The sequence below is a fragment of the Xiphophorus maculatus genome, chromosome 21 (genome assembly GCF_002775205.1).
Source record: "Xiphophorus maculatus strain JP 163 A chromosome 21, X_maculatus-5.0-male, whole genome shotgun sequence".
NCBI lineage: Eukaryota > Metazoa > Chordata > Actinopteri > Cyprinodontiformes > Poeciliidae > Xiphophorus > Xiphophorus maculatus.
This window is the reverse complement of record NC_036463.1, coordinates 10,242,863-10,255,381: the sequence shown is the minus strand read 5'-3', so window position 1 is coordinate 10,255,381 and position 12,519 is coordinate 10,242,863. Positions and strand designations below refer to the sequence as shown.

The 12,519-nt window shown below is 38.1% G+C and overlaps 1 protein-coding gene across 2 annotated transcripts in view; it reads left to right on the top strand.

Annotated features, from left to right (window-relative positions):
* Positions 1-12,519, top strand: part of ctdspl (CTD small phosphatase like) — a 31,801-nt gene extending 19,282 nt beyond the window's left edge. The window contains exons 3-8 of one of the 2 annotated variants that reach the window (XM_014468344.2): positions 914-946; positions 4,924-5,025; positions 9,085-9,141; positions 10,367-10,459; positions 10,546-10,731; positions 11,446-12,519. In XM_014468344.2, the coding sequence (XP_014323830.1) occupies positions 914-946; positions 4,924-5,025; positions 9,085-9,141; positions 10,367-10,459; positions 10,546-10,731; positions 11,446-11,571 (597 nt within the window). In that variant the 3' untranslated portion in view covers positions 11,572-12,519. The remainder of the gene's footprint in view (positions 1-913; positions 947-4,923; positions 5,026-9,084; positions 9,142-10,366; positions 10,460-10,545; positions 10,732-11,445) is intronic. The other variant, XM_005797826.3, reaches the window with a different exon arrangement.

Here is a 12,519-nt window from a genome sequence, read left to right as displayed (position 1 = left end):
GATATCTGCCTGAACACCCAATCGCGCACAAAATAACACACACAGAGCACTGAGCACACTTAGAACCCCCTAAAAACACATACACTTGCTCACTCTTGGTTGGGCATCAGGGAGCAGCACGTCCTGCCATGGCAACACACGTGTGCACATAGACATGCAATCACACCAGAGCCTCTCTAATGCCCATAAAGTTGGCCTTGTGCACATCTGGTATGATGGATTGCTTGGCACCAGCGCCTCCCTCTCTCCTCTTGTACACTCCGACCAGTGTAGTGACAAAGTGTGAAGAGAAACTCTCTGGCTGTGGAAAAAGGCGCCAAACACTGAAGCTCCTCTACAAACAGTCTTCTGCTGCCAAACGCAGGTACATCGGGCTAAAAATGGAATCAGAATCATCACACGTTCGTTCTTGTTTGTCTGTAAATGTCTCGCACTGAGGGAAGAAATCTGTTGTCCTTTACAGGTCACTATTGATGTTGTCAAAGCTAACCTGCTCCAGGTCACTGTGTAATAAATCTGTTCCCATTGATTTAGCGTGATCTTAGAGATCTCTCCCCCAAAACATTGTTTTAGAGACTGATTTTCAAACTGGGTCTGCTCCCACAGTTCCCTCCCAGTAGTGTAGTGTTGCTGGATTTCTAACCAGACGAATCTTGTTACTATGGCAGCTCTGTTTGTTTTTCTTTTTTGTGTGTTTTTTTTTTCTGTAAGTTGTTTTCACTTTCCACAATGTTTGTTCTCCACGTCCACCTCCTCTGTCTTTCCCAACTTTTCCATTCGCTGGTTAATGTATTGCTGTAGACTTGTGCTTTCGGCTGTTTTTCATTTCCTTTCATATTCTTCTTTTTTTATGTTTTTTCCACGCCATCTCTCTCAGTGTCTGTTTTTTTCTTCCTCCACTTATATTCTCCAGTATGACGAGGTCCGGGTCCTCCCAATACTCAGTGTACGTATGATTGTATTTCATTTTTTCTCCATCACGCTTCATCACACTAACCTTCTCCCTATGCTTGAGGTGCTTCATCATTCGGGTTTCATGCAACTGCTGACATAAAGGTGATTTTTCATTCGATGAAATATTCTCGATTTTCCACAGTTCATGAGGTTATGTGCCTTACAATTCTTTTGTGCTTTTAACTCTCCAGTCATTAATATTTTAAAATAATTTTTCAGATTCACTAATTATCACTTCAGGCAACACTATATAATACAGACTCTACTTCCCCAGAATTTCGTGGTTATTTTCCAGAACCTACCATGAACTTTCACAGAAGAGTTCACTAGTTTTCCAGAACTTAGAGCTTATTTTGCAAAACATTTCTGGAAACTTTCTGTAACTTACAAGGTACTTTCCTAGAACTATCATAACTCTTACTGCTTACTTTTCTGAAAATTATTGGGTGCTTTACTCAAACTTAGATATTACTTTCAGGAATTTATCTTAACTTTCAGTTAACTTTTATGGAACTTACTGGTTACTTTATTGAAACTTACAAGTGTTTCCCCTGAACTTAGAAGTTACTTCACAGAAATTATGGAAATTTCTCGCTCTTATCAGATACTTTCCTGGGTCTTACAGATTACTTTCTTGGACCTTATCAGGGGTTTTACCAGAATGTAGAGGTAACTTGAAAACATATCTTACCTTGTACTTACCAGAACTGACCAGGTGCTTTCTTGGAACTTTCATGTAACTTACTGGTTACTTTACTGGAGCCTGAAATGCTTTTTCCTGGATCTAATTGATAGGTTTACATTTTTTTAAATTTTAAGTTACTAAGTTTCTTCTGGAACATTTTTTTGGTACTTACTAGTTACTTTCCTGAAACATAACAGGCTTTCTGCAACATACAGGAACAGTGTGGAAGTTCAGGACAAAACCTCCAATTTTCAGTAAGTAAATGGTAAGTTCTGGGAATGTGTTGGCAAAGTTCTTTAAAGTTTCATGAAAGTACATTCTAGGTTCAGGAAAGTGAGTAACCCCTTTCTTGAAGAGTGTCTAGTAAATAGTTCAGGAGAGTATGAGATACATTCCAGAAAGTAACCTTTGAGTACTGGACAAGTAACCAGTGAGCGCTATGAAACTTCCAATAAGTTCCAAAGTCTTTTAAATTTAGGCAAAGTAACTGCTAAAATCCAGAAAAATGCTATTTATGTGTGGTGTTACCTTACATGCCGTTGTCAACTTTTCAATTCCTTTGCGCAACCTGTGTTTTTAAGAGAGTGAGTCAACAAATAGATGCCTCCACCTTGTTTAGATTGGGTATTGGAAGTCGGTGCTGATGCTGCATTTCATTTAGCTATTTTGGAATGTGTTAGATTCCTGTGGTTTACTGTAATTTCGAATATTCACACTCACAGCATCCCAATGTCTGCAGCCAAGCTTTGAATTGCACCACCCAGCAGACGGCTCCCTTCAATAGCAGGAAATGCATATGGTGTTGAGGGCTGCTCTTTGTATTGCCAGGAGGAGGAGAGCAGAGTCAACTATTCTGAGCGGTGACTTATATAACTCAAGTCTGGGTAGACAAGTCATGTCTGCGTCAAAAGTCGCTATAACTTTATGTGCAATTTGAGACCACTCTCCCAAGGCTTCAAACAGGCTAGTTGTACAAAAAAGTTCCTCTGGCATTTCAAAGCATATATGTCTTTAATTATTTTAAAATTCAATCCCATCTGGCACTGCTTAACTAAATGATAACTGATGATAAAAGTTCATTTTGCTGATTTATTTTTGCTTCTATAAAAAATGCACTAGCCAGCAGTAATTTTAACCTTTTCATTAGTCTCATAGTTTATGTGACAAGCCTTTTGATGAGTGTCATATGATGATAGTCAGATCTCACAGAATGAGATCTGATCTCGTGGCATATTCTGACATCATGTTTTAACACTTAAATTGAAAAGAAAATGTAAAGGTACATATTTAAACTGCTGTTATCAAATAAATACTACAAACTGCTGGTAAAATGATATGGCTTGTTTATCATTAATTTCCTGTATAGCTGATAACAATTTATTTATAATAGTAATGGTTTTACTTTCTATATCGATTCTATTGTTGCAATACAAGTGTCAGCTTTAGATGTTTTAAGTTTGAAGGTTCAAATTTCTGTCAAGTTGCCAATAAATTTAAGTATCGATTTTGAATGCAATGGTAGTTGTTAGGTATTTTTACTGAGCGCACATATTTTTATCTCTTTTTTTTTTTGCCTTTCTGCTCTTTTTAAAGTAAAATTATGAGGCTTGGAGGCAAGATGATGTTAGCTAATAAATCAGATGTGTTAAATACCCAGGTACCAAGCCTGCAGCAGTGTCTAAAAGGCTGGACTACCTCCAAAAGTGATAGATAGGGGAATATTTCTTATTTTGCCATCATGCACAACTGACTGACAACAGACTGCTACTATATGTTGATACAGTCATAAAAACTAAGCAAAATTTTCTTAAATGTGTATGTGCTTTAAAACTGGTAACCAGAACAAATCATATGTAAATGCTGTTTGAAAGCACCATGAGACACATTGTTATTTCATTTATACATTTACATGCTTATAAAAAGGGTCTGTTTTGCTCTTATTTATTATCAGGTGTTTCCATCCAGTCAGCATGTTGTGATTTGGTCATCACTGCATCTTCTGGCTTGATCTTGTGGAAAAGATTATTTCGTTTGCCTGGTGAAAATGTGAAGTCGGTCTTTCTTAACTTAAGCAGCTCAGCTGGCAAGAGTAAATGTAATAAATCACTGGCATACTGGGTGTCATTCAGTGTCCTTGCTCAGAGGGAATTCTTCCTGCAATACATCCTGTGATAAGACATGATTAACACAGTCTGCCATGGAAAAGCACGCTTAAACACAGGGACATGCAGGAAATGCCTGGCACAATGAGTGGCAGCTCACTTGTGGGAACGTGTTTGTGGATTGAAAGAGTCCTTGATCTTCTTCACCTCTGTACAGTCTTGTGTGTGTGTGGGTGTGTGTAGTTTGTGTGAATAAGAGCACTGATGTGAGTGTGTGCCCCCTGTGGCTGAACCATCTGCCTCATGCCTGTGTGTAACCCCAGGCTTTGGCAAAGGACACAATCATTTCTCCCTTCCCCTGACCCTGAACGCAACACCAGGAGTCGTTCTTGAGAAGAGCGTTATGAATCCCCACTCCGGTCGCTATGCTACCATGGGGCCACAAAGGTTTGCATGTTCAGTCAGAGAGAAGTGGGCACCTTCCCGTTGTTTTGCACAGTTTAAGTACTGTAAGAAAATAAGGGTAGGATTAGTGGGCTGACGTCACTTCTGGCTAAACACACTGAAGTCGGCCTGCTGCTCTAAATTAAAGGGCTAATTATCTGTATTAATAATTCCAACTGAGTATTTAGACAGACAAAACCTGACCTGGATAACACCACACTAAAAATGATCATAAAATGCATTTTTAAATGAATGATACTTTCTTTATTTGTGTGACAACACTGAAGATTGAATTTTAATTTCTTATTTTGACAGTATGTCCTCCTAACATTAAGACAATTCAAACAGCACTGAAATTATTTACAGTGTTGATGAAACCTTTGACTGACCTCAGTCAGTGTAAAGTAATACCAGGCGCACTCAAGCCATGGAGGCACAGTCTATAAAATAATTTCTGATTGATTTGTTGCCAAAACAGCGGTAAGTAATTATGTATCATATCAAGGTTGTTACTGTATTTTTAATCTAAAGCTCCTACTAATAAGCAAATAAGTAAAAATAAAGCTGTTCCTATGTGTATTAAAATAGGTCTTCTATTTACCGAAAGAATCGCAATCTTTTCCAACTTTAATTGTGAAAATGTTTGAGCTGGTATTACATCTCGTGACAGTTTGTCCTACCCTTGACCACAAAATATAGTATACATACCAATGTAACCTGTCTGTGTTTTCTCTGCAGCCTCCAGCCAAGTTCCTCCTGCCTGAGGTCAGTATAGCCGACTATGGCAAGAACTGTGTGGTGATCGACCTGGATGAAACCCTTGTACACAGCTCCTTTAAGGTACACCATCTATCCATCCTTCCATCCTTTATGCCAGTGGAATAGCTGTTTAAAAGTTAGTCAAGGAAAAATACATAATACTCGCATGTGTATAAAATTGCACTTTTACACAGTAGCTGACAGTTAGATTTTTTATTTTATTTTATTTTTACATAAACAGACTGAATTACTTTTTGTTCATTTCTAATTGTAAATAAAATATCTTCCAGTTACATTTATTTAGTATCTAATTAGGCTTAATTCTAATGTAAACTTCTGAATCAGGTGCTTATTTTTTGATCATTTTTTTCATCTCTAAGTAAAATAATAGTAAAAAAAATGTTTATTTTTAAATATAATTTGAATCACTTGGTTTTTTTTATTTTTTATTTTTTTATAAATCCTTCACACCGTACAGCCTTTTTATGTTGTAGTAGTTTATGTTTGAAGCCCAATGTTATTTGATATTGTAGCAATTTGTAGATGGTCCCTAAACGCTCATTTCATTTTTGCTGTTAGGTTGTCTGTTGCTTCACACACTCACTGAAGGCACATCACAACACAACACCTGCTGCATAAAAGGCAAGCATATGTGATACAACAATTTTGTATGAGCTCTGTTTTCTTTATACTGCTTGGCCTTGCAGGACTCTGTATCTGAGTGACTGATAGTGTGCAAGAGTAGAAAAGTGATTTTAGTGCATCATAAATCTGGTGCGATGTCCCTGTAGACCTTGAGTAGAGGATCAGGCTGTCAGATATGATATATAGATTAATATATATTATCTGTTAAATATTTAGACACACCTCTTCAGTGAGAACCTTTGTGTAATCCTTTTTGTTTCTCATATCATTAGATAGGTGCGCAGACATTCTTAGCTCTCAAGTGTAGGCTGTACATTAGAATAAATAGATTTCTATTCACCCACTAGAATGATCCTGCTTTTTAGCATCCAGTTTGAAGCTCCTTCCTTTCTGCATTAAAGCTGCTTTACACACCTGGCCATCCTGGTGACCTATTTCAGCATCGCTCTGCCTCAGTCTGTTCTTATTATACCTGGTTATATTTTCTTTTAATAAAAAAATCCCTATAGTCAAAGATAGTAGATTTGAAGGCAACTAAATAGCCCCAGGTGACGACTCTTTGTTGTAGTTTCATTCAGAAGTGAAGAAGTTAACTCGTTTTTATTCAGACAAATACGTTTTTTTATGCGACTACAAGCTGAGTTCCACACTTGCTGTGAAATGTAAAAGAAAATATGCGCGCACACCCATGGCGATCATATGCCACAAACACATGTGCTCTCTCAGACACAAGGGTGTGTCCTGTACAGTGTACTGTTGCATTGAATGGCTGTGGCATGGATTTCCCAGAAATCCAGTGCGAGTTTGAATAAATTTTCTTCGTCTTTGTCAAAACAAGTCACACGCTCACATTCTCAAGAGCTGGGATCCATGGAAAATTAGATTGCTTTAGAGATTAGCATGCCATATGTGCTAGGAGCAGACAGGGCAGTGGATGGAAATCAGTTGATTGTGAGGAAACAGAACAACACAGAAACGACACATTCGCAGCATTTTCAGTTCCGTTCTCGGCCTGCGCAGGATTTCCCCCAGGTTTCCTGTTCAGATGTGATAATGATTTGAAATATTATGCGCATTCTTTCTCTGGAAGCTCTGGAACTGAACAATGAATGCAGGAAAAAGAAAACAACAGGGACACAGATAATGCACAGATGGACATAGATTAAAAAAGCAACATTACGCAACACTCTGCAGTTTCTGCTTTATCCTGCATGTTATGGATGAGGGGATAATTCCCAGGCCGGTTCCCGGATTAGATAAAGTGTGTGCTAGACATGTCAAAACAGCAGAAAGGATTATTTACATAATAACAAATAACATTTATTCTACTTATTTGAACATGTGCTGCTATTTTTTTAGTTTGTGGCAAAAGTTGGTTGCTTTTATGCAGTAATCGATTTCATGTGGTAATAAAACCAAACTTGCAAGTTATGTTTTAATGTGATTAACTGCATGAAATTAAAGGGACTAAAATGTTCTTGGCTGGCTAAGGTACAATAAGAGTTTTGACTGTTTTCAGTGTGTTGACTGAAAACAAATTCTCATTTGGATTTAGGTTTTGATTATCACTATATAAATGTGTGCGTGTGTGTATTTAAAATCTTTGATGGAAAGATTTCAGACAGATGAAGGTCAGATCTTGCCCTTCCTGTGATGCAGCCTAATCGATCTTGAGCATGTCTTCCTTACATTTATTTTCCGATATGAAATGTGTCAAAAACCATAAAACCTTCCACTCTAAACTCTTTTAAGGTTGAGTTATTTAAGCACTCTCCTTTCTCCGTTATTTAATCTAGACCTACTTTCTGTCTTACGCACACTTCAACCTTCTCCTTCATGCATCTCAGCCTCTTATCCATGACAAAGCAGGGCGATGAGCAGCTGTTGAATGCGCAGTCTTCCGATGATGGAGCAATTCAGCAGAAGAGCAATAACCAAAGGAGCGGAGAGAAGTTTGTTTTTGTGACCCACCTTCCTTTGTTTTCCTTTTTAAAGGTTGAAGTCATAGAAACTGTATTTTAGTTGATATTAAAGCCTATTAGCTCTGCTCACAGCTTGTCTGAATGTTTTTTATGATGTATTTAAATTTATGATGTGAGAAGTTAAAGAGTGCTTATCATTTCTGAAGCAAACACCCCCTCTGCTGGATGGCATGTAACTGTTGCTTCTAACCTGACGTTTCTTATGCCTGAAGGCCAGAGCCAATAAAGATACCAACTTTATAAAGTCTGAGGATACATTCAGGCCTTGGAGTTTCTTTAGTGTTCAACAAAAGTCGTCAAAATGCTTTACCAGAAAAACCTGAGAATGACATGGATGTCAGATGGATATACGAGCAATTAACAGGAAATAAGTAATTGTTGTAAAGCACTGTGGCTTTGCAGTGCTTGTGTACGAGTCTTACCTGAAGCATTGTAAAGAAAGTTATTTTCACAACATTTTCTTTCTACTCTTTCTACTCTCTGTTTTATTTTTCACTTTGCCGAGGTCCAAGTAGGGTGAAAGATCAAAGGAGTACTCTTGTTTCTTTCATAATGCCAGCAGCTCACATGACACTTTATGTTCACTGCCTACCAGAAGTCCTGAAAGTGAGAAAAGCATTAATCTGTCCTCGCGCTAAGTAATTAATGAAAGAGATAATGCTGCAAAACTTAATGTTTAGGATATTTGTGGGAATTTTCTGACATTAAAATCATGTGTATGAACAATTTTTACTGTCTTCCAACAACATTGAGATGGCCATCATCAGTCGTTTCAGTTGAAAGTTTAAGCTAGCTGGTATGTCACCATATTTGGTCAAAGCTGGCTGCTATAAAGATGCTGGCAAGTTAGCTCATGCTAAAGCAACAAATTTGTTTTCTAGATTCGTAATTCAGATTTGTTACTTAGGCGTATTCAGTTGTACCCTGGTATGATGCTATAGCAATTTATCCCTACAATATAACTTCTTATTAAGTGTTTAACCAATAGGTGACAGCTACAGCTCTTCTCCCCTGAGTACATGCAGAAATGTATTTTTTACCTGTCACCTAGTTCTTTTTTTCTTCTTACCAAAATGACTGTGCCTCCTACCTAATCCTTTCATCCTTGTCTTTACATCCTCCGCTCATCTTCCACCCACGCCCCCTCTGGTATCTGTCTTCCTCTGCCTTCTGCACCTTCTCCTCTTCCTTCTCCCGCTTTTCAAAATGACACAAGTCACACAGAGAAAACAGCAGCTCTTCCTTTCGCCTTCATATCTGTCATCTTTCCTCAGCTCCCAAGTTCCTCTCCAGAGCACTGGTTTTTATTTAACACTCGCAGAGTGCTGGAGCAAAGGGAGCCACATGATGACTAGAGTCATCACTTGCCTGAGGCATATTGCTGGGCTATTTTACTTCTTTTCTTCCATAAAACAAGATGTGGGTGTGTGGCTGGGTGTCTTTTCTTGTGCTAAGATGAGCAAAACAAGTGACAAGTTTTGAATCCTCTTGTTGTTTTTATGTCTTCCCGCAGCCCATCAGTAATGCAGACTTTATCGTCCCGGTGGAGATTGACGGCACTGTTCATCAGGTAATGCGGCTGTGATGTGGAGGACCTCTGTACGTAGGCGTAAACATAATAACTTTATACTGCCTGTTTTAATTTGTGAGGCTTCCCTTGGGAAACTTCATTCGTCTCTATATTTATTATTCTCTGTTATCCCACAGCTACCGTGCATCAAAGTCCAACCACTTCAAACATCTTAGTAGTTTTTGCTTTTTTTCTCTCCTTGCTCACTGTAATGGAAAATGGATTCTGACTTGGCCTTTTTAACTTTACATGTCCCCGGACCTGTTGAAGACACTATTGAACATGCAGGATTTTTTTTCACACAATAAAAGCAATTGGGTGAAGTAAACAAAGAGACTCCTTTTGCGCCATCCATTGACTTCAGAGGGAAGAACAAGATTCAGGACTGTAGCAGCAACCTCGTTCAAGTAATCCAGGATAGGCTTTGTGGATCTACTTCAGCCCATCCTTGATTACTTGCACTTGGCAGCAGCAACTAACCCACAAAGACTTCCTCAGGAGAACAGCAGAGCGGACAGATATGGGCTACCAAATCTTTTTTGTGCTGTATAAATGTAAAATGTTATGCAATGCACTCTTGATTTGCGAGAGGGAATGCCGTGATAACAAAGGGATCACAATCTGAAACATGTGTCTCACCTTATCCCTAAAAACTGTGCTTTCTTATTTGAAAAGTTTGTTTACCAAATCAATGCTGGTTTTGTTACAATTTTAGCACAGTGTATTTTATTTACATTACATTTACAAAAATGACTGGAATTTTATTAAATTGTTTAAAGTGACTTTTAGTTCTTAATTTTATAGGATTTTTGTTTAAGAATATGACAGTCTTTCAAATAAAACATTTGCAAATTACTACATGAATTGCATTGTAGTTTTATTGTTTGCTTTATCGGTACACTGCTGTTAGTGCAGATGTCAGTGGTAAAACATTGCATGTTAGACGCAGACAAAAAGAACAACAAACACAGGCTGCTTTCGTTTTTTTTGTGAATTGATTGAACAGATGTTTGCTTTCCCGCATTAACAGGTATTATTCACAACCCTCTAACGATAATTCTCTATCATGATTGCATGAAAAACATCTTTCCTGGCAGATTGAGAACTAGTGTGTAATTGTTATTATGGGAAAATAGGTTTGATTCTGAGTAATTAGATAATTTAATTGTTGAATAATGACAGTTTTCTTGCTAATGATGAATTTTCTTTTAACCATCACATTTAGGTGTACGTTTTGAAGAGGCCTCATGTGGACGAATTCCTCCAGAAGATGGGGGAGTTGTTTGAATGTGTCCTCTTCACCGCCAGTTTAGCCAAGGTTGGCTCATGTGAGACCTCCACATTAGGCACAGTAGTGCTTTCCATTGCCATGTCAATAATTTCTTTCCTTTTGGGTCTGGTTAGTATGCTGACCCCGTGGCAGACCTGCTGGACCAGTGGGGGGTGTTTCGCGCTCGGCTCTTCAGGGAATCATGTGTTTTCCACAGGGGAAATTACGTCAAAGACCTCAGCCGGCTGGGCCGAGAGCTCCGAAAAGTCATCATTGTAGACAACTCGCCTGCCTCGTACATCTTCCACCCTGAAAATGCAGTGAGTCATTATTTTTCGGACAGTCCAACATACTTGAGGTCAAGTTTCAATAGTTCAAAACATTATCTTAGGAAGAATTTCCATCCAACTGTCCACTTTTCATTCTATATTAACTCTATTTAGGGTTGCAGGTGGACTTTCTTTCTGGGGCTCTTGAACGTATCTTCAGTCCATCACAGGGCCAAAACAGACACATACAAGACCAACAAACATTGCAACTGAGTACAGTGTAGAATCCCTAATGGCAATGTGAATTGAAATGCGTTAAACATGCATGTTTTTGCACTGTAGAAGAAAACAGGAGTACCCTGACAAATACCACACATGCACAGACGCACAGAAAGGCTTCAGGATGGATTTGAACATCTGTCAAACTTGAGAGTATTTTCTTCTTAAAAACTTCTGATTTAAAAAAAAATAGCTCAAAATACTAGAGCTCAAACAGAAATAATTTTCTTCTTTAATTAAAATAGTGAGAATGTAAGAGATTCAGTGCTCCTGTTCTTCATCAGTGTTCAGCCTGTTTGTCAAATTTAAGACTTTTCTCCTCCATGGAGAACTTTCTGCAACTCTTCCAGCCTTTGATGTATTTCTCCCCATTAATTATTAACACCAAACTCACACCAGCTCCTCACACATAACGCAAGTCTTTAGAAGCTGTTCTCAGCTTTTTTCCTTTTGCTCACTTTCAAGTCAAAGCTTCTCTCTCTTCAGGTTCCGGTGCAGTCCTGGTTTGATGACATGACAGACACAGAGCTGTTGGATTTGATCCCTTTGTTTGAGGGTCTCAGTAAAGAGGAGGACGTTTACAGCCCCTTACAGAGCTTGAGGAACAGGTAGCAGAAAAGACATAACCCCATCTCTGCCACGGTCCTGCAGTCCGGCTCCCGTTCTCCAATCCAAAGGGTGGCCAGTTTGAGCATTTAAAACGAACTGGTTTTAATCTGGAGAAAAGGACTCTGTGGATTCTTGCCATCTGTTGATTCCTGGACTCTTTCTACAGGACTCCGACTGACAAAAGATTATATTACTGTATGTATATAGTAAATGTTTCTATGAGTAAGATATACAGAAAATAATTTTTCTATCAGAGAGAGGCAGTTTTACTATTCTATCAAGATTCTGTCAGGTAATATTTTAGTTACTAAAAACAATCAAATTCACAGATCATATTTTGTTTTGTTATTTTGAAGACTGTGTGAGCTTTATTTTCTTTTGTGTCGTTTTCTTTTTTGTCCCAACAACTGTGATTTACCTTCTCCTACAGAATGAAGTGCCTTCATTACTGTGCTTACTTTGTTGTTTCGGGTTATGGGGTTGGAATCTCCAGAGACGTTGTTATTTGTAAATCCTAAAACAGAAGCTGAAAATGATTTTGTAAAAAAGAAAAAAAGTCCGGCATTTATCAAGCTAGCCTGGATTACTGTAGGGTGTTTGATATCAGTAGCAGTAAATTGTTCAATTCGCCAAAGACGTTTACAGTTCAATGTGATCCGTGGCTTAATTACAATATTTAATCCTTGACAGTGGCGGCAAATTTCGGACCCTGGAACATACAAAAAGCCTGCCTAATTTTTTTGAAAGATAAAAATCAACATTTGTGACCATTTATCAACTGATAAATGTTGCATTTATGATGAAACTTAGAAATTTGAAAAAAAAAAAAATCTAGCTTATGTTTTACTGGACTATGTTTACTTAGGCTAAGAGATTTGGATGAATTGTAAAGAAATGCTGTTAAAACTGTACTGTATGACAAAAATAAAGTTGCAAATTTGCACACTGTCA